General features: G+C 37.1%; 1 protein-coding gene across 1 annotated transcript in view; it reads right to left on the reverse strand.

Annotated features, from left to right (window-relative positions):
• Nucleotides 1-27,458, reverse strand: part of GRIK2 (glutamate ionotropic receptor kainate type subunit 2) — a 635,712-nt gene that overhangs the window by 172,926 nt on the left and 435,328 nt on the right. Inside the window, exon 10 of the mRNA XM_060030591.1 lies at nucleotides 6,154-6,360. Within this exon, the coding sequence (XP_059886574.1) occupies nucleotides 6,154-6,360 (207 nt within the window). The remainder of the gene's footprint in view (nucleotides 1-6,153; nucleotides 6,361-27,458) is intronic.

Genomic DNA, 27,458 nt, shown 5'->3' on the forward strand with positions numbered 1-27,458 from the left:
GTTCCCAGATTGGCACATGGTCCAAAGCTGGCCCAGCGGACACCCCTCCCACCTCCCCCCAACACTCTGCAATAGATTTTGCTGACACTTTGGCAAAAGGAGACCACTATCTCTTTCAGAAGGAGGACTCTAAGAAACAGATAAACCTAGATTAGAGTTTCTAAACTTCAACACTATTGATATTTGAGGCAAGTAATTTTTTGTTGTGAGGGGCTATCTTGTACATTATTTAGAGACTAGCATCTCTAGCCTCTACCCCTTGATGGCAGTAGCAACATCTCTCCCACCTCCTTAAGTTGTGACAATAAAAATGTCTCCCAACATTGCCAAATGTCTCCTGGAGAAAAAATTGCCCCTAGTTGAAAGCCGCTGGCCTAGTGCCAACTTGAGCCTCCTTTGTCACCATGTGGAAAGAAAGTGTTTAAGAATAAAATCTATAAAGAGAGCAAAGCCAAGAGATAACAAGGCAGTGAAAGAGAGGCCAACGCATACAATGGCCTACTTTAAGACCCTGGATCCAATGTACTTGAAGTGAAAATCACTGTTGGATGTTTTTTGTAATGTGGGGCTTTTAAAAAAATATGTTTGTGTCAGCTATATTTAGTCGTGTTTCTTACACTTGCAACTGAAATAGCCTTGCTTGATATTATAACTATTATACTACTTAGATGCAAGTAAATAGAGTAGATATTAAGCTGGTAATTAAAATAAAGTGTGATGGTGTTATGTAATAAGAACGATGTGGAAGCTCATAGCAGGTGGGCTTCCTGCGGTGGGATGGAGAAGCCTCACGGGGGAAGTGTTTTTGAAACTAAGCAAAAGCAATTTAGACGAGGTGAGCTGGACTGGGGTTTAGAGTGCTGGGGACAGAAAACTAGACAGGAGGCAAAGGAGAACAAGACTGAATAAAGTCCACCTGGATGTGGCTGGAGAGAGCAGGATAAGTGAAAATATAAAAAGCTTCACCAGTCAGGGTCTCAACAGAAAACAGGTGCACACTCAAATGAAGATACCTGAGCAGGGTTTACTCACAAAAGGACTTATGATTCTCAAACTTCAGGGAACATCAGAATCTCATCAGTAAGCCTTGTTAAAATAGATTGCCAGGTTTCACTGCAGAGTTTCAGACCTGGTAGGTCTAGAGTAGGACCTGAAAATTTGCATTTCTAACAAGTTTGAAAGTGATACTGATGTTGCAGGTCTATGGAATATACTTTGAGAACCATTGGTGAATGGAAATTTTAAGGAATGGTGCAGGAACCCAAGGCTTTTAGCAGCTAAGCGGTAACCACCCCTAAGATCAGAATTAAAGAAAGCTATGTAGGGTGTAAACTGGAACTGAGAGCAGGACAGACATTTGTGTAGAGCAGGCACTATTATGAGAAACTGTGACATTCAGTGAGGGGGCACAAGCCAGCTCAAGACGACATCTCAGGGAATGAGGAGGAAAATAAATATTCTAACCTTACTCTCCTCTCTCCCTTGGAACACTGACTGGGAAGCCCTGTTGCTTTACTCTATGTAAGGGAACCTCCCAACAGAGAAAGCAGGGTGGAGAAGGTCTGAGAGTCTATTTGAAGGGTCAGAAAGATTTCCATAGGAGAGAAACAATAACCAAACGTAGAAGGGCTTGTAAATATATTATACAGTTGGTCCTATATCCTTAGGACAACGAAAACTATTGAAAGACTTTATGCAAAAGAGGGGCATGATCAGATTTCTCTTCCTGAAACAAGACTTTAGTTGAATGATATAGTTAGATAACAGATTAAAAGGGGAAGATTCTCATATTGGGAATTTAATCTATGTGACTGTGGAGATGGAGAGAAGTGGAAAGCTTTCAGAATTATTTAAGAAGATCACATCTTGGGTCACAAATCAAGCCTCAGTAAATTTAAGAAAACTGAAATCATATCAAGCATCTTTTCTGACCACAATGCTATGAGATTAGAAATGAATTACAGGGGAAAAAATGTAAAAAACACAAACACATGGAGGCTAAACACTACCTTACTAAATAACCAAGAGATCACTGAAGAAATCAAAGAGGAAATCAAAAAACACCTAGAGACAAATGACAATGAAAACACCACGATCCAAAACCTATGGGATACAGCAAAACCAGTTATAAGAGGGAAGTTTATAGCTATACAAGCCTACCACAACAAGCAAGAAAAATCTCAAATAAACAATCTAACCTTACACCTAAAAGAACTAGACAAAGAAGAACAAACAAAACCCAAAGTTAGCAGAAGGAAAGAAATCATAAAGATCAGAGCAGAAATAACTGAAATAGAAACAAAGAAAACGATAGCAAAGATCAATAAAACTAAAAGCTGGTTCTTTGAGAAGATAAACAAAATTGATAAACCACTGGCCAGACTCATCAAGAAAAAGAGGGAGAGGACTCAAATCGGTAAAATTAGAAATGAAAGAGGAGAAGTTATAATAGACACCGCAGAAATACAAAGTATACTAAGAGACTACCACAAGCAACTCTATGCCAATAAAACGGACAACCTGGAAGAAATGGACAAATTCTTAGAAAGGTATAACTTTCCAAGACTGAACCAGGAAGATATAGAAAATATGAACAGACCAATCACAAGTAATGAAATTGAAACTGTGATTAAAAATCTTCCCTGGTGGCGCAGTGGTTGAGAGTCCGCCTGCTGATGCAGGGGACACGGGTTCGTGCCCTGGTCTGGGAAGATCCCACATGCTGTGGAGCGGCTGGGCCCGTGAGCCATGGCCACTGAGCCTGCGCATCCAGAGCCTGTGCTCTGCAACGGGAGAGGCCACAACAGTGAGAGGCCCGCATACTGAAAAAAAAAAAAAAAAAAAAAAAATCTTCAACAAACAAAAATCCAGGACCAGATGGCTTCACAGGTGAATTGTATCAAACATTTAGAGAAGAGATAAAACCGATCCTTCTCAAACTCTTCCAAAAAATTATAGAGAAAGGAACACTCCCAAACTCATTCTCTGAGGCCACCATCACCCTGATACCAAAACCAGACAAAGATACTACAAAAAAAGAAAATTAAAGACCAATATCACTGATGAATATAGATGCAAAAATCCTCAACAAAATACTAGCAAACAGAATCCAACAGTACATTAGAAGGATCATACACCATGATCAAGTGGGATTTTTCCCAGGGATGCAAGGATTCTTCAATATACGTAAATTAATCAACGTGATACACCATATTAACAAACTGAAGAATAAACACCATATGATCATCTCAATAGATGCAGAAAAACCTTTTGACAAAATTCAACACCCATTTATGATAAAAACTCTCCAGAAAGTGGGCATAGAGGGAACCTACCTCAACATAATAAAGGCCATATATGACAAACCCACAGCAAACATCATTCTCAATGGCGAAAAACTGAAACCATTTCCTCTAAGATCAGGAACAAGACAAGGATGTCCACTCTCACCACTGTTATTCAACATAGTTTTGGAAGTCCTAGCCACAGCAATCAGAGAAGAAAAAGAAATAAAAGGAATACAAATTGGAAAAGAAGAAGTAAAACTGTCACTGTTTGCAGATGATATGATACTATACATAGAGAATCCTAAAGATGCCACCAGAAAACTACTAGAGCTAATCAATGAATTTGGTAAAGTTGCAGGATACAAAATTAATGCACAGAAATCTCTTGCATTCCTATACACTAATGAGGAAAAATCTGAAAGAGAAATTAAGGAAACACTCCTATTTACCACTGCAACAAAAAGAATAAAATACCTAGGAATAAAGCTACCTAGGGAGACAAAAGACCTGTATGCATAAAACTATAAGACACTGATGAGAGAAATTAAAGATGATACCAAAAGATGCAGAGATATACCATGTTCTTGGATTGGAAGAATCAATATTATGAAAATGACTATACTACCTAAAGCAATCTACAGATTCAATGCAATCCCTATCAAATTACCAATGGCATTTTTTACGGAACTAGAACAAAAAAACTTAAAATTTGTATGGAGACACAAAAGATCCCGAATAGCCAAAGCAGTCTTGAGGGAAAAAAATGGAGCTGGAGGAATCAGACTCCCTGACTTCAGACTATACTACAAAGCTACAGTAATCAAGACAATACGGTACTGGCACAAAAACAGAAACATAGATCAATGGAACAAGATAGAAAGCGCAGAGGTTAACCCACACACTTATGACCAGCTAATCTATGACAAAGGAGGCAAGGATATACAATGGAGAAAAGACAGTCTCTTCAATAAGTGGTGCTGGGAAAACTGGACAGCTACATGTAAAAGAATGAAATTAGAACACTCCCTAATACCATACACAAAAATAAACTCAAAATGCATTCGAGACTTAAATGTACGACCGGACAGTATAAAACTCTTAGAGGAGAACATAGGAAGAACACTCTTTGACATAAATCACAGCAAGATCTTTTTTGATCCACCTCCTAGAGTAATGGAACTAAAAACAAAAATAAACAAATGGGACCTAATGAAACTTCAAAGCTTTTGCACAGCAAAGGAAACCATAAACAAGACCAAAGACAGCCCTCAGAATGGGAGAAAATATTTGCAAATGAATCAACGGACCAAGGATTAATCTCCAAAATATATAAACAGCTCATGCAGCTTGATATTTAAAAAAGGAACAACCGGGCTTCCCTGGTGGCGCAGTGGTTGGGAGTCCGCCTGCCATTGCAGGGGACACGGGTTCATGCCCCGGTCCGGGAAGATCCCACATGCTGCGGAGCGGCTGGGCCCGTGAGCCATGGCCGCTGAGCCTGCGCGTCCGGAGCCTGTGCTCCGCAACGGGAGAGGCCACAGCAGTGAGAGGCCCGCGTACCGCAAAAAAAAAAAAAAAAAAAAAAAGGAACAACCCAATCCAAAAATGGGCAGAAGACCTTAATAGACATTTCTCCAAAGAAGATATACAGATTGCCAACACACACATGAAAGGATGCTCAACAACACTAATCATTAGAGAAATGCAAATCAATACTGCATTGTGGTATCACCTCACACCAGTCAGAATGGCCATCATCAAAAAATCTACAAACAATAAATGCTGGAGAGGTTGTGGAGAAAAGGGAACCCTCTTGCACCGTTGTGGGGAATGGAAATTGATACAGCCACTATGGAGAACAGTATGGAGGTTCCTTAAAATACTAAAAATAGAGCTATCATATGACCCAGCAATCCCACCACTGGGCATATACCCTGAGAAAACCATAATTCAAAAAGAGTCATGTACCACAATGTTCATTGCAGCACTATTTACAATAGGTAGGACGTGGAAGCAACCTAAGTATCCATCGACAGATGAATGGATAAAGAAGATGTGGCACATAAATACAATGGAATATTAGTTATAAAAAGAAATGAAACAAAACTGAGTTACTTGTAGTAGGTGGACGGACCTAGAGTCTGTCATACAGAGTGAAGTAAGTCAGAAAGAGAAAAACAAATACTGTATGCTAACACATATATATGGAATCTACAAAAAAAAAAAAAAAAATGGTTCTGACAAACCCAGGGGCAGGACAGGAATAAAGATGCTGATATAGAGAATGGACTTGAGGACACGGGGAGGGGGAAGGGTAAGCTGGTACGAAGTGAGAGAGTAGCACTGACATATATACACTACCAAATGTAAAACAGATAGCTAGTAGGAAGCAGCAGCAGTGGTGCTTTGTGACCACTTAGAGGGGTGGGATAGGAGGGTGGGAGAGAGATGCAAGAGGGATGGGATATGGGGATATATGTATATGTATAGCTGATTCACTTTGCTGTACAGCAGAAACTAATACAACATTGTAAAGCAATTAAATTATACTGCAATAAAGATGTTAAATAAAAAAAAAACACATTCCATTTTATAAATTAGGACCAAATACTTCAAGATATTAAATCACTAACTACTAGGTAATTTAAGACAGACATTTGTTTCTAATAGAACTATATACATCCCTTACATCCTGTGTATTTGTCAGAAATAATATATACTTTTAATAACATTATTGAAAAAAATAACTACTTAAAATACATTACTGTTCTCTGACATTATTAACCCCTGACCATCAAAAAAAAAAAAAAAAGTAAATCTATTAGAAATCTTCCAAAGTTAATAAATAATGAGAAAAGGGACTTACATGATCAATTAGTTCACGGACCATTCCATTCCATTGTCCATTGGCATCATCCTGGGCTCCATATTTCCCATCCTCCACAAGTCTAATTTCATATGTAAAGCCAAGGATTGTAGATAGCTCTCTGAGGAGGTCAATGCAATAGCCCTCAAATCGATCATTTCCATAAAGAGGTTTGTCAGACTTCTTAAACAGGACATAGGGTTCTTCCTGGAAACAGCGAACATGAAGGTAGGAAGTGTCAGTTAATCATGAAACTTACTATCACAATTATAAGTTTCTTACAAGATAGAAAATTTCACTTTAATTTAGAACAGTCAATTTTATTTTCTTCTAATTGTAATTAATATAGTTTGAAACACTAATAAGGCAGATTACTTTGGGAATACTTGGGTCTCACAAGAGAATATTTAAATATAACTTCGCCACAACTATATAATAAAAATGATATATATCTTATACCACATCTTATATCACATATAATAAATAATATATAATGAGATATATACTATAGAATGTATAATACTAAGACATAATTTCACTATGATTACAATACCCCAATCTGAATTATACCATATAATTAATTTCTGGTGTGCTGTTTCAGTGAGGTTTATTGATAAAAGAATGAAAAAAAGTCATTACCTAATTGCCTATCATGTGCTTAGAACTGAATTAGGGACTTTTATATACATGATCTCATTTTGTTCTAAGAACCATGAAAATTACAACTACTATAATTATAAGACAAAAAGTAGTAGCTTACTTTAGAATATAGAAGAAACTAATGTTTATCAAGTGCTTATGCATTCATCCAACAAGGTTTTATGGAGCCTACTATGAGCCAGCCCTCCTCTATATAAATGAGAAATCCCTGAGAAATGAAGTTCATGATATAGGGGAAGAAAACAATAATAAATGCCTAAACGACCAGAACACATTACTTCTGATGCTGATAAATTGTATAAAAACATAAACTAGGGCAATAAGATATTGAATGACATCAAGGTACTTGGCAAGATAAGAGAAGATAAGACAGAATTGAGTAATATGTCTGGAAACCTTTTCTGAGGAGATGAAACATGCACTAGAACCTAAAAGATGAGAAGGAGTCTAGCCATTTGAAAATCTGAAAGAAGAGCATGTCAGGACAAGGCCACAGCAGTAAAAAGCCTGAGATCAATATGATACTAGAGCGCCTAGGGACGAGGACAACAGCCATCAATATGATTGAAGTCACATCCAGTATGTGAGGGAACTAGTTGAACAAGGTAAGGATGAAGAGCCAAGTGAGGAACCTTGCTTGTAAGGCTCTGCAAGGCCCTGTTAAAGATTATATGTTTAACTAAGGGGTAAGAGAATCCATGTATTAGCATATTTTATTGGGAGTGGGTGAAGCATGGTGTGACAGACTGTCCTGTAACTAAACCAGGGTGCAATTGGCTCTACTACTTACTATCTGACAATGGGCAAAACCTCCGGAAGCTTCTCTCTTAGAGAAAGACAATGCAAAGTGAAAAAGCTTAGGAGGCTGCCATGCCAGTCCATCTAGCAATGCAATCACCCTCCTCCCAACCCCAGGAAAACAGTCATCTCATGAGTGCCATAATACCTAAAGGAGTTTTGGACAAACAGCAATGTGTCAGCTCACCCATACTCATCTCAGAAACAAGGCTAATTCCATCTTTCTTCCCATATCCTTTGACCTGGCCTAACCCTACTGTTTCATGCACACTCTAGCTTGATCAGTTTCCTGCTCTTCTGATGTTCCACTGTGGGAAAGAAGTCCTGCTCAAAGGTCAGCACCTTGTTCCACATCTTCATGCAATTTTTGGAATGTCCCTTTCATTCCTGCCTTACTGAACTATATCCTCTGTCCCAGAGACTCTCTTCAGTGTCACCCCCACACCCCTCAGGGACAGAAGCACATTTGGTGCCTTCCCTTGCCCCTCATTGTGGCCCCAGACCATTTCTTCCCCTGCCTCCTGAGATAATCTTTGCTTCTCTGAGGTTCATGCCACCCTCCTACACCCGGCTCTCTCTTTACAATTGCTGTTATCCAATGAAATTTGAATCAGAAGATTTACTAAGATCTGTGGGATAAGTGTGAAGAGAAGCCTTTATTTTTCTAATTTTTAGCAACTGGATGACAATTTTTCTCTCTTCCAAATCTTATCAACCTTCTCTATTGTATTCAAAATCTATTTGGATCAGCATGGTCACACTCAATCCTTTTACCTGCTCATTGCCAAATCCTTCTCTCATTTAGCCTCCCTCTCCCCCATGATCAAAACTGCACTCTGCATTTCTCAGAAAATGATATACCTCTGAATCAGGATTTCTAACAGCCCATTAATCCAACTCATAGTTCAATCACACCCATGCCTACAATTCTTCAGTTCCATAAAGACCTCTAACACAGTGACCTCCACATTTTGCCATTATCTATCAACCCCTTCCTCACTTCACTGTCAGCCCGACATCCCTTGGTCCACTAGCATAATTTCTATACTACATGCATTCTCATGCCCTTTGCCCGTCTTGTGCTGGGGTATTCGGCTTTACAAAACCATGCCTTACGGAAACTTTTTGTCTTTCCCATGCCCACTCCTGAAGAGTAGAACACTGCTAATTGTTTACACCTAAAATTAATATCCTTAAACATTTTATGGTAGTATCCATTTCCAACTCTATGAGATGAACATTTTATCCATTTTTTATACTTACAGCTTCCCACTCTAATACTCAGTTAATTACCTCAGCAAGAAATTAAAAGCAATCACATGTGATACCTTTACCTTCAGACCACAAAATCCACCAGAGCCATTTATCTGTGCTCATTTTCTCTTTCCTTTGTCTACTGCTATGGAGGAATTGGCCCTGTGCTTATTGGACCAATCTCTACACTTACGTCCTGATTCTTTTATCAGTCAGGGTCCCAACACAGGATGCCACTTTGAGCAGAATAGTGATATTCAGTTGAGAAATACAAGCAGTATAAGGCAACTACAGGAGGGATCCATGAGGATAGAAACCATGACCTTGCTGTCTTCCCTCCCTTTGATCTCCTTCTGGGGCTTCCCATTAGTCAAAACCAATCAAAAGTCAGAGGGTACAGCAGTCTATTAATGTGATTCGCACAGGTCACCCTCCTCTGAGAGAGTGAAGAAGAGTAAAGAATGAATCTGGAGAGACAAAAAGAAAGATACAAAGCACATCCCCATCACCTTTCACTTGCTCCAAGACCTAATTAACTGAGCCATTTTCTCTCCCCTTAATAATCAATCTGTCTCCTTATATAGAATTAATTTCAAAGTATATGTACTTGTTCCAATAACCTGCTTCTCAGGACACTTTGTTGTTGTTTCTTTTCTACCTTATTCTAAATGCCGATGACTCTTAAGACTTGGTTGTGGCCCCTCTCCCCTTCTTTTCTTAAAATACATCCCTAAATGATCTTACCCATACACATCAAATTCAATAACATCTTTATGCTGATGACTCCAAAATTTATATATCTGACCCAGACCTCTCCAAGTAAGTCTTGGGCACACATCTCCAGCAGCACTTGTCAGCACCACTTAGTCCTTCATAGACATCTCATATCTCTTAATTCCCAAACTGAATTCTTCTTTGTACTTGTACACCTTTTCAGTTCTCTCTGCTTTCAGAAAATGGAAAGTTTCCAGTTACTCAAGCCAGTCACTGAGGCATCATCCTTGCTTCCCCTTCTTTTTGCTCATTCACTACAGAGCAACAAAAATGATCTTCTTAGAGTATACATTGAATTATATCACCGTCACCACTTCAAACCATCCCTAGACTGCCAATGCATTTAGAATAACAAATTCCTTCTCATGACCCCTGAAACCTGTTGTTCTACCATGTGTTTTCATCTTGATAAATGGTTCCAGCACTCACAAAAGTGATCAACTCAAAAGCTAGGGAGTCACTCTCACTCTCTGTTCTAACCTTTGGAAATCGTACAAGTTCTTCTGTCCAAACATATTTTTTTTTAATACATTTATTTTATTTTATTTTTTGGCTGCATTGGGTCTTCATTGCTGCGCGTGGGCTTTTCTCTGGTTGTGGTGAGCGGGGGCTACTCTTCGTTGCAGTGCACGGGCTTTTCATTGCAGTGGCTTCTTTTGTTGCAGAGCATGGGCTCTACTGCACACGGGTTTCAGTAGTTGTGGCACACGGGCTCAGTAGTTGTGGCTCGTGGGCTCTAGAGCACAGGCTTCAGTAGTTGGGGCGCATGGGCTTAGCTGCTCCACGGCATGTGGGATCTTCCCAGACCAGGGCTCGAACCCATGTCCCCTGTGTTGGCAGGCGGATTCTTAACCACTGTGCCACCAGGGAAGCCCCAAAACGTATTTTGAACTCATCAATTTCTTCCCATCATCCCTGCTGCCACTGTGGTTCACGCAATTTTTATTTATCATCTGGATTCCTATAGTAGCCTCTTACCTCTCTTTTCCATTTATATGTCCCCACAGTCCACTCTCCATAGAAAGTCACAGAGATCTTGTGAAAAGTAAATGATTTTATCATGTACCTGCTTACAGCCTATCAGTGCCTTTTCACTGACACTAGAATAAAAGCAAAACTGCTTATGCTGGCCTTCAAGGCCCTGCCCGCTTTCCTCTCTAACCTTAGCTTCTCATTCCCCTCTCTCATCATGTCCAGGAACACTGGTCTTGTCCTCAAACTTGCCAAGCTCATTCCTGACCCGAGGTCTTTGCATCGCCTTCTTTTCTCTCCTTTTCTGACTGGGAGGATCTTTCCTAAGATCTTCACATGGCTGTTTCATTCTCATCATTCAGGTCTCTGCTCAAATATCACCTCTTCAGAAAAAACACACTATATATAAACTACCTCTCCCTTCTAAGTTACTCTCTAGTGTTTTACCTTGCTTTATTTTCCTCATAGCCCAATCTGAAGTATGTATGTATGCACGTGTGTATGTACGTATGTATATGTGTATTTATTTATTGGAGTGTGTGTGTTTCTTTCTTCCCCTACTGGAATATAAACTCTTGAGTGTGAAGACATTAGAGATTATGTCCATTAATATATTTCAGTGCCTAACTAAATGACTGGCAACTAGTTGATGTTCAAGAAACGTGTGGTAAATAAATAAAATATTCATCATAAAGGTTTATACTGTACCTTTCCCTCCCTGACCTCATCTTCTCTTTAAATTCTAAATATCCTGTTTTCTTGCAGTTCTTCAAATATCTTGCTATTTTCTGTCTCAGAGCCTTTTAACATATTGTTCTATCTGTCTATAATGCCCTTAAACATTGGTGAGCTTCCTTGCTTCCTTTAAGGCTCAAATGAAATGTGAAAACTTTCCTGGGTTCCTTATGTAAAGAGAATCCTGTTATTCTCTACCTCAACACTTTATTTTCTCATAATAATTAATTTATCTTCAATTTTTTATTTGTTGGCTTACATTCTTTTTGATTGTCCCACTTCCCTGGAATATAACAGCCACATTGATTCATTATAGTATCTCCAATGCCTAACACAATGCTTGGCATATAGTAGGGGCAAAGAAAATATTAATTAAATAAATGATAAATTGGTTAATTTTCTGACTCAATTATCTCATCTCTAAGTTGATTTACCAATGCTTTTAAAGTTGTTTGGAGAATTAAACAAAAGGTACCTGGCAGATAACTTTTTAATTATCATTTCATTATTTTAGATACAATAATTTTCAATGGATTTTTAATAGACTTTATTTCTATAGCAGTTTTAGGTTTACAGCAAAATTGGGTGCAAAGTTCAGAGTGTTCCCATATACCGCCTGCTGCCACACATGCCTAGCTTCCCCGTTTTCAACTTCCCCCACCAGAGGGATACATTTGTTATTTTTGATGAATCTACAATGACACATCACTATCATTCAAAGTCCATAGTTTACCTTAGGGTGGTACTTTCTATGGGATTTGTCAAATATATAATGACATGTAGCCCACCACTGTTAAGTATCATACGGAAGAGTTTCACTGCCCTAAAAATCCTCTGTGCTTTACCTATTCCTCCCTCCCTCCCCTCTAATCCTAGGCAACCACTAATCTTTTTTATTGTGTCTAGAGTTTTTTCTTTTCCAGAATGTCATATAGTTGGATTCATACAGCACGTAGCCTTTTCAGATTGGCTTCTTTCACCTGGTAATATACATTTATGTTTCCTCCATGCCTTTTTATGGCTTGATAGCTAATTTCTTTTTAGTGCTGAACAATATCCCATTGTCTGAATATAGCACAGTTTCCTTATCCATTCACCTACTGAAAGACAACTTGGTTGTTTCCAAGTTTTGTCAATTATGAATAAAGCTGCTATAAACATCCATGTGCAGGTTTTTGTATGGATATGTTTCAACTCATTTGGATAAATACCAATGCATTCTATTGTTAGATCATATAAGAGTCCATTTAGTGTTGTAAGAAACTGCCAAAGTGGCTGTACCACTGGCATTCCCACCAGCAATGAATGAGAGCTCCTGTTGTTCCACATCCTCATCAGCATTTGGTGGTGTCAGTTTTCTGGATTTTGTTCATTCTGATAGGTATGTAGTGATTTTTCATAGTTTCCTTAATTCACAATTCTCTAAGGAAAGATGATGTTGAGCATCTTTTCATATGATTCAATTGAGTTTTATTAGGAATATTTTACAGTTGTCATTTTTCAAAGAGGTTAAATAATTTTCGCAGGTCACACAGCTAAGAAGAGATAATAAAGAACCCCTAAGAAGAGGCCAAGAAGAGATGTGAACTCAGGTTTTCTAAATTCCAAGATACATACTTTTCCCACAATCGTCTATCATTTTCTATACCATAAGATAATTTGTGGAAAATCCATATATGCTGCATTTTTAAATGAAATTAGGTAAAACACATAGGAATCAGAAATTAATCTGTAACTAAATTCAAAGCTAGATATTTGGGCTTACCATAAGGTAAAAAGGACAGTTAAAATCCTGTCTAATTTTTATGTAATATATGATCACATACAAAATGTATTCCCCAGGGATACACAGAGTACTACAAATGTGACAGATGTAGTCCTCTTCCACCCTTGGGGATATTATACTCATTTTCCCCTCTTCCTGGACTCTTCCTGGACTCTTCCTGGACTTCTAATCTTTCAGGTTAGATAACACATTTCCATGGATCACAATTTAAATGCCCTTGTTACCTTGGAAGAGGAGGAAACCTGCAGCTAAACAGCTTTCTTGTGCTGGGTATTCACAATTCAGGCATATTCAGGTCTCTCTTTTTCTGACTGTCCCACAAAAACTTTTGAATACTTTTACCATATTTACCATATTGAGTAGAGAGTGCTGGTTTACATGTATATCTTCTGAACTAGACTCGAGCCATTTATATGGCAAGATAGGTCCTTAAATTTGCATCAAAAGCACCCAACATCACCAGGTACATAGGAGGCTTGCCAATAAAATGACTGCTGTAGTGAACTGAATGGAAATAGACTGCTATGGTCAACTGGGGAAGCCAAGGGAACTTGGAGGAAAAATTTATGACAGCTAAGTTCCCCTATGGGGTTTGGGGATGGTGGTAACAAATCCTCAGGTTCCTCACTCACAGGTAGGGGGTTAGGGACTTGAAAAGAATATATCATGCTCCCCTGAAGAGGAGGGTACAGCTAGAGAATTTCTGGCTGGTGGAATGGGGATCAAAAGAAGCATTTTGTTACAATAATTAATTCTATCAGCTTCATACTTTGGTTTCAGCCAGTTTCTGATTTATAAGTAAATGGATGTGTATTTTATTTTTACTTAGAAGTCACAAAGGTTGACCATTTTCAAGTTCCATACACTAATAGCACTATCTAACATTTTCCAAGCATCTACTTACTGCCCAGCCCTGCTCTGAGTGCTTTCCTTGGATTAACTTATTTATTCCTCATTACAAGCATGTGAGTTCAATGATATTATTATTTCTATTTTACAGATGAAGAAACTGAGGGCAGGGGTGCTAAGTATTTTGCTTAAGGTCAACAGCCAGCATACAACCTAGGTGGTTAGACTACTGGATCACTTACTTTTATACTATACTTCCCACATTAAATGGTTCCTAGTAATAGTTTCCAAACTCCATACAAATGCATAATTACACAGAGCTCATTAGATAACTTAACATGCATTGTATGGCTTTATTATTTTTTCAATCAACTGGGATTAGCCAGTAATACACTGCACGCAAAATGGTAATACATTTACCATTTTGCAATCAAAACAACACTGTAGAATAGAAGTAAATATATAATCCAAAATATTCATTTTCTACATGATAAATTATCTCTTTTCCAAGTAAGAGCACAGGTTTTTAACATAAAAATACTTCAAGAATTGGTTAAAAAAAAAAAAAAAAAGGAATTCCCTGGTGGTCCAATGGTTAGGACTCTGTGCTTCCACTGCAGGGGGCACAGTTTTGATACCTGGTCAGGGAACTAAGATCTTGGATGCCCCACAGTGTGACCAAATAAACAAATAAATAGGAAAAAAAAAAGCATTTGTAAAAATAGCATATTTTAAGCCCAACAGATTTAGGTAACAACATATGAGTGTCTAAAAAATGTTTCTCCCCCATTTGCACTAAGTCATCATTGTCTCTCTCTACTTAAAATTTTTGTTCTGAAATATTTATGATACATCTTTCATACAAACTCACTGGAACACTGGAGAAAAATATGATGAACGTCAGTGATTACCTAAAAGTGTATAAGGAATGTGAAGGATATATGTGCACAAGATACAAAAGCAGAGCCAAAATTCCAAAAATTATTACACTATTTAAATCTCACTAATCCAGCTTTTTGTAGGAACCATCGTACCTATTAATTTGATTTCCTTCACCTATCAGCTAATAAGGAAACTTCTGTCATAGGCAAACAAATTTGTTGGTCCTCGTGAGGTTAAAAAGTCTATTTAGATGTATATTTTAAACAGGGTTTCATATCACTAGGAAAAAGATATGTTACTGAGTGCATCTTTTTAGTATTTACGGATCTCTACAATGTTTAATATCATTCTTCCCATATTCAATTCTGAGAAGTAAGACACACTTTTCCAGCTGTGATCCCTATCTCCAGCTACACTGTGTCACAGGATAGTTTACATCGAGTTATGACTCTCCTTTAGACTCTCTTTCTCTGTTTCACACAGCACAAGGATAAATAATAACCTTGTGTAAGATAAGAAAAATGGTACCAGAAGCAATTATTGTGCCACATACTGAGTTCAATGAATAATGTGATAAAACTCTCCTGGGCAACTTTCCTGATTTCTCACATAGTCTTAAATCTCCACATCAGCATTTGCTAGAGGTAAAGGCACTTCAGTCCACTGGCATCTGTAATAAGGATTTGTCAGCATTTCTCCTGTCAACCCCAGTTTTAAGGAACACAATAACTCATATATTTTTATCTGTATTAGACTGGGATTAGGCACAGAATAAACCCAAAACGAAGTTCTGAAAAAGTAAAATATGTTTTAAGGTTAAGGGGATCAAAATATTTTATTTAAATATAATAAAACTTTATACTTTTAAGTGTATAATTTATATGTCCCTCAGCCTTTATCTAAAGCCCTTATCTAAATTGTCTTTTTCATGTGATAACCCTTGAACTATCATTGTCTTCTTGTGATTTCAGAAGATTAGGGATATTAAGATGCAAATTAATTTTCTATGATAAGTATAAAATATCCCCTACTATTACAATAGGACTAATAACTAATTTATTTATTTATTCAAACATATATCAAAATCTTATTATGTACGAGCACTTTTTTAGGCTCCAGGTATACAACAATGAAGAACAAAACAAAACAATACCTAAAAATCCTAGCCCTTATGGAACTTCCAATCTAATGATGAATTTAAGGTTTTTATCTATTTTATATAATCCTGTATTATTTACATGGCTACTTTGCTTCATTAATTACCAGAGGGAAAATATCACTAGAGAGTACATTTTTGAGAAACATGACTCTGTCTTGTTTTAGAACATTCTGGTGAATATCAGGACCTATGAAACAGTGGCCCTCAAATCATTTATGTGGGAAAACAGAAGTGGATATTCAGTTAGACCCAGTCTGGTTTGGAATTTACCCTTATGACCAGAAATCTTTTAAAATTTGTTTGTGGCAACCAGCCGGAACTCCAGTTGTTTATGGGTAACAATATCCTTAACTATAAAGTATTTATATTTTATGAATTTATAGTTATATTGTTAATGACTCTTAATTTTTCCTTAATGAAGATAGGGTTGACAAAAATTACCTTTTTTAATAGCATTCACGTGGGCCAAATGAAAAAGACATATGGTTCCAATAATGACATCATATTAAAGTTATGGAGATTAAAACTTAAAACTGAGCAGTTTATATTTTCCCACGGAATCATTTATTTCTTTCTACTTTCTGAGCCTTATGTACCTACTCTTTGTATCCTATCACTGCCTTCACAGTTGAAAGCATTAAATAATAATAACAGAGCAACTAGTTTACAGAGTGTAGAGATCAGGTAGGTGCTACAAACTTGATTCGAAGTAGAAGGCTAATGAATGGGCAGCATGAAGGGCAGGGGCAAGGATGCTGCTGAAGTTCCTTTGAGGGAGATGAGCCAGCTCCTTACAACTACAGAGTTATACCTTAATATGAGGAAAAAAAAAGATCTCAACATCTTGCCCTGGGAAGCTCAAGAGAAGGCAAAGTGAAGAATCATGGTTTCAAAAGGGAGATTAAGGATAAAAGGACATTATCATACACAGCAATACCAAGAAGATGGATATTTCTTTAACAAATAAGTAATCAACTCACTGTAACTACCTGATTATGACTTATCCCACTGCTCAAACAAGCAATACCCCTGGATAGATTAAGAACACAATGAATGATGTGAACTTGAAAAAAAAAAAAAACAGCTTATGATAATAAGAATGTTTTCTCAGTACTAATATATGTTTTCAATTGGCATGTTTTGATTTTAATTGGCTACCACCATTCTTGTATGGAATAGTGATCTATAAGTAAAAACGGCAACTCCAATGATGATCAATAAATTACCATGCTGTTCTAAGAGAGTACATTGCAAGTTGTTATATGATGTTTAACAAGATGCATGCAGATATCTACATTTAATAACCTCATGTTAAAATATAAATTTAGAATATTTTTATTGTTCTCCATCCATTCATCCACCAATGTATCCATTCATGCATTCACTAATCAAATATCTTTATGCATATTTTGTATACAGACTTCCAGAACAGAGGTCAGCAAAATGACTCTTAAAAACCAAATAGTAAATATTTTTGGCTTTGTGGGCAATACATTTGCAACCACTCAACTCTACCATGGTAGAGAAAAAGCAGCTGTAGAAGCAATGAATAAGCTGGCAAAAACTGTCAGAATTTTTAGAAATCAATTTTTTAGTAACTCTGGAATCTAATAAAAAACTCACAACAACCAAGGGAATGCTTTATGACAAGAAAAACTACAGAATTTTGGTAAGAGAGGTCTGTGACATATCAATTTACCCTGTTACTACTACCCTCCACTCCCCAACTCTGCAATAGCCTTGAAGATGGCAGCCTGCATTCCTGATGCAGGTTGTGCATACCATAGGGCTCATTATGGGCCTATTCTCAAAGAACATAGTTCTGTATTTTCACCTGTGTGATGATTCCGTGAAGGGTCAGCTCAAGGATTTGCCTTTGTTTTGCCTACATAGGAGCTTCCCCAGGGCTGAAGTTCCTTCATGGGTGTTTTTTTCATAAGCATTTGAAGGCAAATATGTTAGCCACTATTTCCTGAGCAAGAGAAAACAGCAGGGGCAAGAGATAAACAAGCTAAAATGTCTGGGATAGAAGGGATAGAAGAGGCTCGGAAAAGAGATACTTGGGACAATTAGGGTTATGAAAATCCTCAGCACATATTCAAGGAAATCTAGAAAGCCACATAAGTGTCTATGGCTGGATGTATGCTCAGAAAAGACCTGAGAAGACTCTAAGCATTTAACTCTGGCTGGACTTCAGTCTTTATGCAAGCAGAAAGGGAAGAAGGGAAGAATTGTAAACTGCCTGGCTAAACAGTGAGGGAGTGCCTCAATACACAAACAAACTATAAAGATGGAGAGAGATTTTGTTTTCTGTTATTTTGTTCCAGGAGTTTAAGGAAATCTTTTTTTTTTTTTTTTTTTTTTGCGGTACACGGGCCTCTCACTGTTGTGGCCTCTCCCGTTGCGGAGCACAGGCTCCGGATGCGCAGGCTCAGTGGACATGGCTCACGGGCCCAGCCGCTCCACGGCATATGGGATCTTCCCGGACCAGGGCACGAACCCGTGTCCCCTGCATCAGCAGGCGGACTCTCAACCACTGTGCCACCAGGGAAGCCCCATAAGGAAATCTTAATAAAATCAATAGAAGACCACTAATCTGAAAACCTCACACTTCAGTGGCTCCACATAACAAAGAATACAGACTTTACAAAATTATTTCAGCAAGGTCACTAAGCAAATAAACAACAACCACAATAGACAATAACAACAAATCCTGGGTTGGGGGTAGAATCTGACTTATAGGGTGGCTACATTATAATATTCAAAATGTCCATTTTTCAATAAAAAATTATGAGGTATGGAAAGAAACAAGAATGTACAGCCCATTTACAGGAACTGTCTCTGACAGAAACCAGACATCAGACCTACTAGTAAAAACTTAAATCAACTGTTCTAAATATGATCAAAGTAATAAAACTATATACAGAGAACCAAAACACACCATCAGAAAAAGTCTCACCAAATAGAGAACATCAATAAAGAGATAGAAATTATTAAAAAGAAACCAAATAAAAGTTATATAGCAAAAATTACAGTAACAGAAATGAAAAATTCACCAGTAGGGTTTAATAGTAGATTTGAGCAGGTGGAAGAAACAATCAATTATTTTTGACTGAAGATCAGTCAATTGAAATTATTCAGTCTGAAGAGCAGAAAAAAAATAAATGAGGAAAAATGAACAGAGCCTAAAGGATGATGAAACACCATCACGTGGACTAAAAAAATGCGCTATAGTCTTCCCAGGAGGACAGGAAAGAGAAAAAGGGGCAGAAAGTATGTTTGAAGAAATAATGGCCAAGTTCTCAAATTTAATAAAAAATATCATATAAGAAACTCAATGAGTTCCAAGAAGAATAAACTAAAAGTGGTCCAGAGGAAGACACATAATCAAACTGTAGAAAGACAAAGATAAAGAGAAAATCTTTAAAGCAGTAAGAGAGAAGTCATATACAGAAATATTCAATAAAATGCCAATTCTCATCAGAAATCATGAAAACCAGAATGCAGTGGGTATTTAAAGTGTTAAAAGAAAACATTATCCACCAAGAATTCTACATCTGGCAAAACCTTCCTTCAAAAATGAAGGTGAGGGGCTTCCCTGCTGGCGCAGTGGTTGGGAGTCCGCCTGCCAGTGCAGGGGACACGGGTTCGAGCCCTGGTCCAAGCCCTGGTCCGGGAAGATCCCACATGCCGTGAAGCGGCTAAGCCTGTGTGCCACAACTACTGAGCCTGCGCTCTAGAGCCTGCCAGCCACAACTACTGAAGCCCGCACGCCTACAGCCCGTGCTCCGCAACAAGAGAAGCCACCACAATAAGAAGCCCACACACCATGATGAAGAGTAGCCCCCACTCGCTGCAACTAAAGAAAGTCTGTATGCAGCAACGAAGACCCAATTCAGCCAAAAGTAAATAAATAAATAAATTTATTTAAAAAACAAAAATGAAGGTGAAATTAAGACATTTTCAGGTAAACAAAAGCTAAGGGAGTTTGTTGCCAGTAGACCTGCCATAAAAGAAATGTGAAAGGGCATCATTTAGGTTGCAATGAAAGGACACCAGAGAGTAAATTGAAGTCATAGGGAAAAATTAAGAACACAGGAAGATATTGCTACACAGGTAAATATAAAAACCCACATTATTTTCATTTCTGATTTGTAATTCCTTTTTTTTCATATATTACTTAAAAGACAAATGCATGAAACAATAATGATAAATGTATGCTAATAGGTATGCATATATCAAGACGCAGTTGTGACAATAACAATGTAGAGGGGCAGAGCTATATAGAAGTAAAGATTTTGCATACAATTGAAATTAAATTGGTGTTAATTCAAACTATACGGCCATAAATTAAGATGTTAAGCATAAGTCCTATAATAACCACTAAGAAATTAAGCAGAAGGTATACAGTTAAAGAAAACAGAAGGGTATCAAAATAGTACACTACAAAAATCAATTTAAAACGCAAAATAAGGTACCAATAGAGGAACAAGAGGAAAAAATAACATATAACACATACAGAAAACAAATAGCAAAATGGCAGAAGTAAGTCCTTCCTTATCATTAATTACATTAAATATAGATGGATCAAATTCTCTAATTAAAAGGCAATGGATTTAAAACAAAATACAGGGGGCTTCCCTGGTGGCACCGTGGTTGAGAGTCCTCCTGCTGATGCAGGGGACACGGGTTCGTGCCCCGGTCCGGGAAGATCCCATGTGCCACGGAGCGGTTGGGCCCGTGAGCCGTGGCTGCTGAGCCTGCACGTCCGGAGCCTGTGCTCCGCAACGGGAGAGGCCGCAACAGTGAGAGGTCCGTGTACCGCAAAAAAAAAAAAAGCAAAATACAGGATCCAACTATATGCTCTCCACAAAAGACTCAGTATAGATCCAAAGACACAAACAGGTTGAAAGTGAAAGGCTGAGAAATATATTCCATGCAAACAGTCACCAAAAGAGTGACCACACTAATATAAAACAAAATGGAGTCTAAGTAAAAAATTGTTACATGAAAGAAAGAACATAGAATATTTATAAAAGGGTCAATCCATAAAGATAATATATCAATTATAATCATATAAGCATCTAAAAACAGGACCCCAAAATATATGAAGTAAAAACTGACAAAACTGAAGGAAGAAATCGATGATTCTATATTAATGGTCGGAAACTTCAACGTCCCAATTTCAACAATGGTTAGAAAAACTAAACAGAAAATCAATGTGGAAATGGGGATTTGAATGAACCAGAAAGAATAGAAAATACGAACAGACTGATTGATTACCAGTGATAAAACTGAATCAGTAAAAGACAGACAAACAAAGTCCAGGACCAGACAATCTCAGAGATAAATTCTACAAAACATTTAAAGAAGAGCTAACACCCATCCTTTTCAAACTATTCCCAAAAACTGAAGAGGAAGGAATGCTTCTTAACTCATTCTATGAGGTCAGCACCACCCTTATACCAAAACCAGATAAAGACACCACAAAACTGAAAATTACAGGCCAATATCACTGGTATACATAGATGCGAAATATTAGCAAACCAAATTCAATAATACATTAAAAGGATCATACACCATGATCAAGTGAGATTATCACAGGGATGCAAGGATGGTTCAATATCCACAGATCAATCAATGTGATACACCACATTAAAAAATCAAGAATAATAATTATACAATCATCTCAACAGATGTAGAAAAAGCTTTTGACAAAATTCAACATCCTTCCAAATTGAAAAGAAATAAGTAAAATTCTCACTTTTTGCAGATGACATGACACTCTACATAGAAAATTCTAGGGACACCACCAAAAAAACTGTTAGAACACATAAACAAATTCAGTAAATATGCAGGATACAAAATCAATATGCAAAAATCGGTCGGTTGCATTTCTACAAATAAGAATAAACTATTATAAAGAGAAATTAAGAAAACAATCCCATTTACAATTGCATAAAAAGGAATAAAATACCTAGGGATAAATCTAACCAAGGAGGTAAAAGACTTGTACTCAAAAAACTATAAGAAATTGATTGAAGAAATTGAAGCTAGCACAAACAAATGGGAAGGTATACTATGCTCATGGATTGGAAGAATTAATATTGTTAAAATGACTGTACTCCCCAAGGCAATCTATAGATTCAATGCAATCCTTATCATAATAGCAAAGGCATTTTTCACTGAATTAGAACAAATAAGTCTAATATTGTATGGAAACACAAAAGATCCCAAACAGGAAAACCAATCTTGAGAAAGAAGGAAAAAACTGGACGTGTCATGGTCCCTGATTTCAAATCATACTACCAAGTTACAGCAGTCAGATGGACAGTATGATCTGGCACAAAAACAGATGCATAGATCAATAGAACAGAATAGATAGATCAGAAATGAGCCCACACTCATATGATCAATTAATCTATGACAAAGGAGGCAAGAATGTACAATGAGGAAAAGACAGCCTCTTTAGTAAACAATGTTGGGAAAACTGAGCAGCTTCATGCAGAAGAATCAAATTGGACTACTTTCTTACATTATATACAAAAATAAACTAAAAATGAATTAAATATGTAAGTGTAAGACCTGAGACCGTAAAATTCCTAGAGGGAAACATAGGCAGTACATTCTTTGACATCTGTGTTAGCAATACTTTTTTGGATATGTCTCCTCAGACAAGGAAAACAAAAGCAAAAATAAACAAATAGGACTATATCCAAGTAAAAAGCTTTTGCACAGCAAAGGAAATCATCAACAAAATGAAAAAGCAGCATACTTAATGGGAGAACATATCTGCAAATGATATATCTGATAAGGGATTAATATCCAACATATGCAAAGTACTCATATAACTCAATCTCAAAAAAAAAAAAAAACAAACAACACAATTAAAAAATGGGCAGAGGACCTGAATAAACATTTTTCCAAAGAAGACATACAGATGGCCAACAGAAACATGAAAAGATGTTCAACATCACTAATCATCAGGGAAATGCAAGTCAAAACCACAATGAGATACCACTTCACACTTGTCAGAATGGCTATCATCTAAAAGACAACAAATAACAATGGCAAGGATGTGTGGAAAAGAGATCCCTCATGCACTTTTGGTGGGATTGTAAATTGGTGCCCCCTCCTATGGAAATCAGTATAGAGGTTCCTCAAAAAACTAAAAATTGAACTGCCATATGATCCAGCAACTCCACTCTGGGTATTTATCCACAGAGAAAAAACCCACTAATTTAAAAAGATATATGTACACCAATGTTTATTGTAGCATTACTTATAATAGCCTAGATATGGAAGCAATATAAATGTCCATCAACAGATGACTGGATAAATATTTGGTATATATATATATATATATATATATATATATATATATATATGATATGAATATTACTCAGCCATAAACAGAAAAACCCAGAAATCTTGCCATTTGCTACATTGATGGATCTAAAGTGTACTTTGCTAAGTGAAATAAGTCAGAGAGAGAAAGAAAAATACCATATGATCCCACTTGTATGTGAACAAAACTAATAAACAAACAAAACAAAATGAAAACAGACTCACTGATACAGAGAATAAACGGTGGTTGCCAGAGGACAGGGGGCTGGAGGGTACAATATAGGTGAAGGGAATTTAGAAGTACAAACCTCCAGTTATAAAATAAATAAGCAATGGTGATGTAATATACTGCATAGGGAATATGATCAACAAGATAGATGGTTACTAGAGTTATCCTAGTAGTTATCCTGGTGATCATAATGTATGCAAATTAGGTAGTACACCTGAAACTAACATAATATTGTACATCAACTATATTTCAATAAAATAATTTTTATAACTTAGTGAAAAGATAAACAACGCAGTTAAAAAATGGCAAATGTTTAGATGGAATTTCTCAAATCCCTTTTTTTACTTTATCCCATTCTCTTCTAAGAGCATGCTTTCTCTTTTCACTTTTAAATTATCATCCAGTAAGTCTGCTTTTATTCTCTTTTCTCCTTGATTATTATCTATAAAATGAATAAACAGGTCATATTAATATCTATCTATTCATTCATTTATTCAACCATTCAACAACCACTTAATAGATGTCCATAATGTTCCAGGCATTGTTCTGTGTCATGAAGATAAGAAGACTAATAAAACATGGTACCTACTCTTAAGGAACATTACAGTCTAGTGACAGAGACACAGAGACAGACAAATAAACAGGTAAGTACAATGCAAAGTCACAGGGAAATAGCATTTGAATTCAGTTCTCAGCCCTGGTTGCACATTAAAGTTAAATTAAATATTTTACAATTAAAAGTATAATGCTGATGCCTGTGCTCCACTCCCAGAGATTCTGATGCAGTTTATCTAGGATGCTACCCTGGCATTATTACTTTTAAAAAACTTTCTAGGTGATTGCATTGTACACTTGGGTCAGTTTTATGGGTGTGACCTGTGTAGTTGCACAGGACCCAACACTCTGAAGACCTGTGTTAGGTTTAACACTCTGCTGGTGACCTTTTGAAGTTCTAAATAATTTTTTTACAGGAGATCCTCATTTTTCCTTTTCACTGGGGATGGAAATGATGTAGCTGGTCCTCTATGCAGTCAGCAGTGAAAACTACTGCCTTAAAGTGGTCTAGATAGAAATATTCTTAAGAGGTAAAATTATTCATGTGGATGCTGAAAAGAATAAACAGCGCTATATGATTTAAGTGAAAAGAGAGTGTGGAGCAAGAAAAATAGGGGGAGATAAGATCATGAGGACCTAAGTTAGGAGGCAGACTTTATTCCTATAAAATTCTGAAATACTATCTAAATATAATCACTGTTGATCATAAGTGCTTGAGTTGATATCCTGCTTAGAATGGCATTCTTTTTCCTAAGATTATTTTTAAGCATCTACCTAAACCAATTTTGATTCAGGAAATGAAGTTGAGGATTTGTCTTTCTATTGGCTTGGCCAAAAAGTTCGTTCTGGTTTTTCCATAAGACGGCATGGAAAAATCCGAACGAACTTTCTGGCCAACCCAATACCATCGTCTCCCTTTAGGTAATTTTTTTTTACTATTTAGACACTGGATGAATTTGAAGGCATGTTTGGGAGAGAGAAAAGCAAACCAAAAGGAGGAAGATATGATTTGTCAAATGATTGCAACGTGGAGTTTTCAATCATTAGGATTCTGTTTCTTATAATTTAGTAAAACAATTAGAGTTTGGAGACTCTTTGGTCTTAGAAAGGAGGACTCAACATTAGCCATCCACTAACTCTACTTATGTTTCTCCAAAAACAGCTGAAATACACTGATAGAAAACTGGATTAGAATAAAGAACTGATACTAACTGGCTTTCTACCCTCATCACACCCAAAAGTTGATCAAATACTGGCAGTCTCTTCAGTGTGCCTGAATATGCATGTAAAACGCGTGCCATGAGAATTATCCATCAATGATCAGTAGTTAGCGGCACGTATCTACTGAAAGTTCTTTTTTATACAATGAATAGTGAGTATAGCTTTCAGCGGCTGCCTTTTGTAATCAATAAAATCAACAAATGTTTATTGAGTATCCATCATTTAAAAGAAAATACCCTGCTTTAGGACTAAGGTGCTTCTCCTAAGCATCTTTTGATCTACTTGAAATACAGCACTTGCACGGGAAAATGTAAACTAATAATACAAGTTTTCACGTAAGTGCCTAAGAAATAAATTGAATAGAAAAAAGACCATTAGGTGCCAGTTAAAGGAAAGTAAAGATGTCCCAAAATGGTCAGATAAATCATCCTAGAGAAAAGGGAATCAGAAAAATGGATTGTAGAATGAGTATAAATTAGATAAATGGGGAGAAGTAAGAGTTGTTCAATGCAAGAGAAATGAAGTGGCACATGGCCTGAAGAAGAGGAATGATGGTTTCTAAGAGGAAGATGTTCATAAACATGTTAGAAAGCCTTAGGGGAAAATATTAAAACATGAGCACCATTCATTACTTATTAATTTTTAAATTACTTTATACCCATTAAAATGATCACTTATTGATAATTTTGTGCCAGGAACTATGTTTATATTTTCTAAATTTTTATCTCTAATACAAACTTTTAAGTTGCACATTATTATTATCCTCATTATAAGGTAAGGTAACTTGCCCAAGGTAAATCGTCTACCAAGTGGCAGACTCAAGATTTGAACCTAGATTTTCTCACTTCCATTTGTCCCTTCAACGTTCAGAAAAGCCCTTTCTCAGTTAGGTATTAAATTCAGTTACCAAGTGTCAACTAACTGTAGAATCTGTCTGCTCCTCTGCTGAGGGTTAGTGGGGTAGGCAGTTTAAGGATTTGCATATGTAAGTAAATTCTGTCATAAATATCAATGAGGACCTAAAAGTTGTTATGATTTAACCTAAATATAGTGTATTTGTACATAGTGTATTCTTCTCGAAAATTATCCCACAAGTGTCATTTTGAAGAAAACATTCTGCAATTTAAAACATTTGGAAATTCTACATAATTGCATCCCTTTGAGGTATCCATAATACATATGAACTTATGAAAAACTTGGTGATAAAGAAACCTAGTGGATTTGGCTTAACTCAGTATTTCCTTTTTTTTTCTTTTAATTTTATTCTTGGTTGCGTTGGGTCTTAGTTATGGCACATGGGATCTTTGTTGTGGCACACGGCTTCTCCCTAGTTGTGGCTCCGGGCTTTTCTCTCTCTAGTTGTGGTGCACAGGCTCCAGAGTGCATGGGCTCTGTAGTTTGTGGCACACGGGCTCTCTAGTTGAGGCGCGTGGGCTTAGTTGTCCTGCTGCATGTGGGATCTTAGTTCCCTGACCAGGGATTGAAACTGCGTCCCGTGCATTGGAAGACAGATTCAGTATTTCCTAAAATCTATTAACCAGAGTCATTGTAGGGTGTGCCTGCATTACACACCTATCAGAATTGTGGAGCACACTCGGACATTCTGACGTAATCAAATAATAAACACAATATGCTATTGCTACAGAGCATAGAAATTGCAGGCTGCATTATAAAAGTACTGTTTTGTTCTAAGGTCAGCGAGTATCACATTTGCCAAACAACTGCAAATTTAAAAGTTCAAATGAAGAAATATAAATTTAGATTTTCTTTTTAAGAGTACAAGCCTATGCCAAACATGAAAAAAAAAATATGGCTTTGGCTCTAATTACATTTGAATGCAGTATAAAAAATTCTCCATATAATATGAAATGCTTTCCAAACAGCTACGTGACAAAGGCGTTTCTCTTCTATTAGTTCTTAAATGAAGTGGTTAAAAAAACAAACAGGGTTTCCCTGGTGGTGCAGTGGTTGAGAGTCCGCCTGCTGATGCAGGGGACACAGGTTCGTGCCCCAGTCCGGGAAGATCCCACATGCCGCGGAGCGGCTGGGCCCGTGAGCCATGGCTGCTGAGCCTGCGTGTCCGG

This window comes from Delphinus delphis, chromosome 14 (assembly GCF_949987515.2).
Source record: "Delphinus delphis chromosome 14, mDelDel1.2, whole genome shotgun sequence".
In the NCBI taxonomy this organism is placed as follows: Eukaryota; Metazoa; Chordata; class Mammalia; order Artiodactyla; family Delphinidae; genus Delphinus; species Delphinus delphis.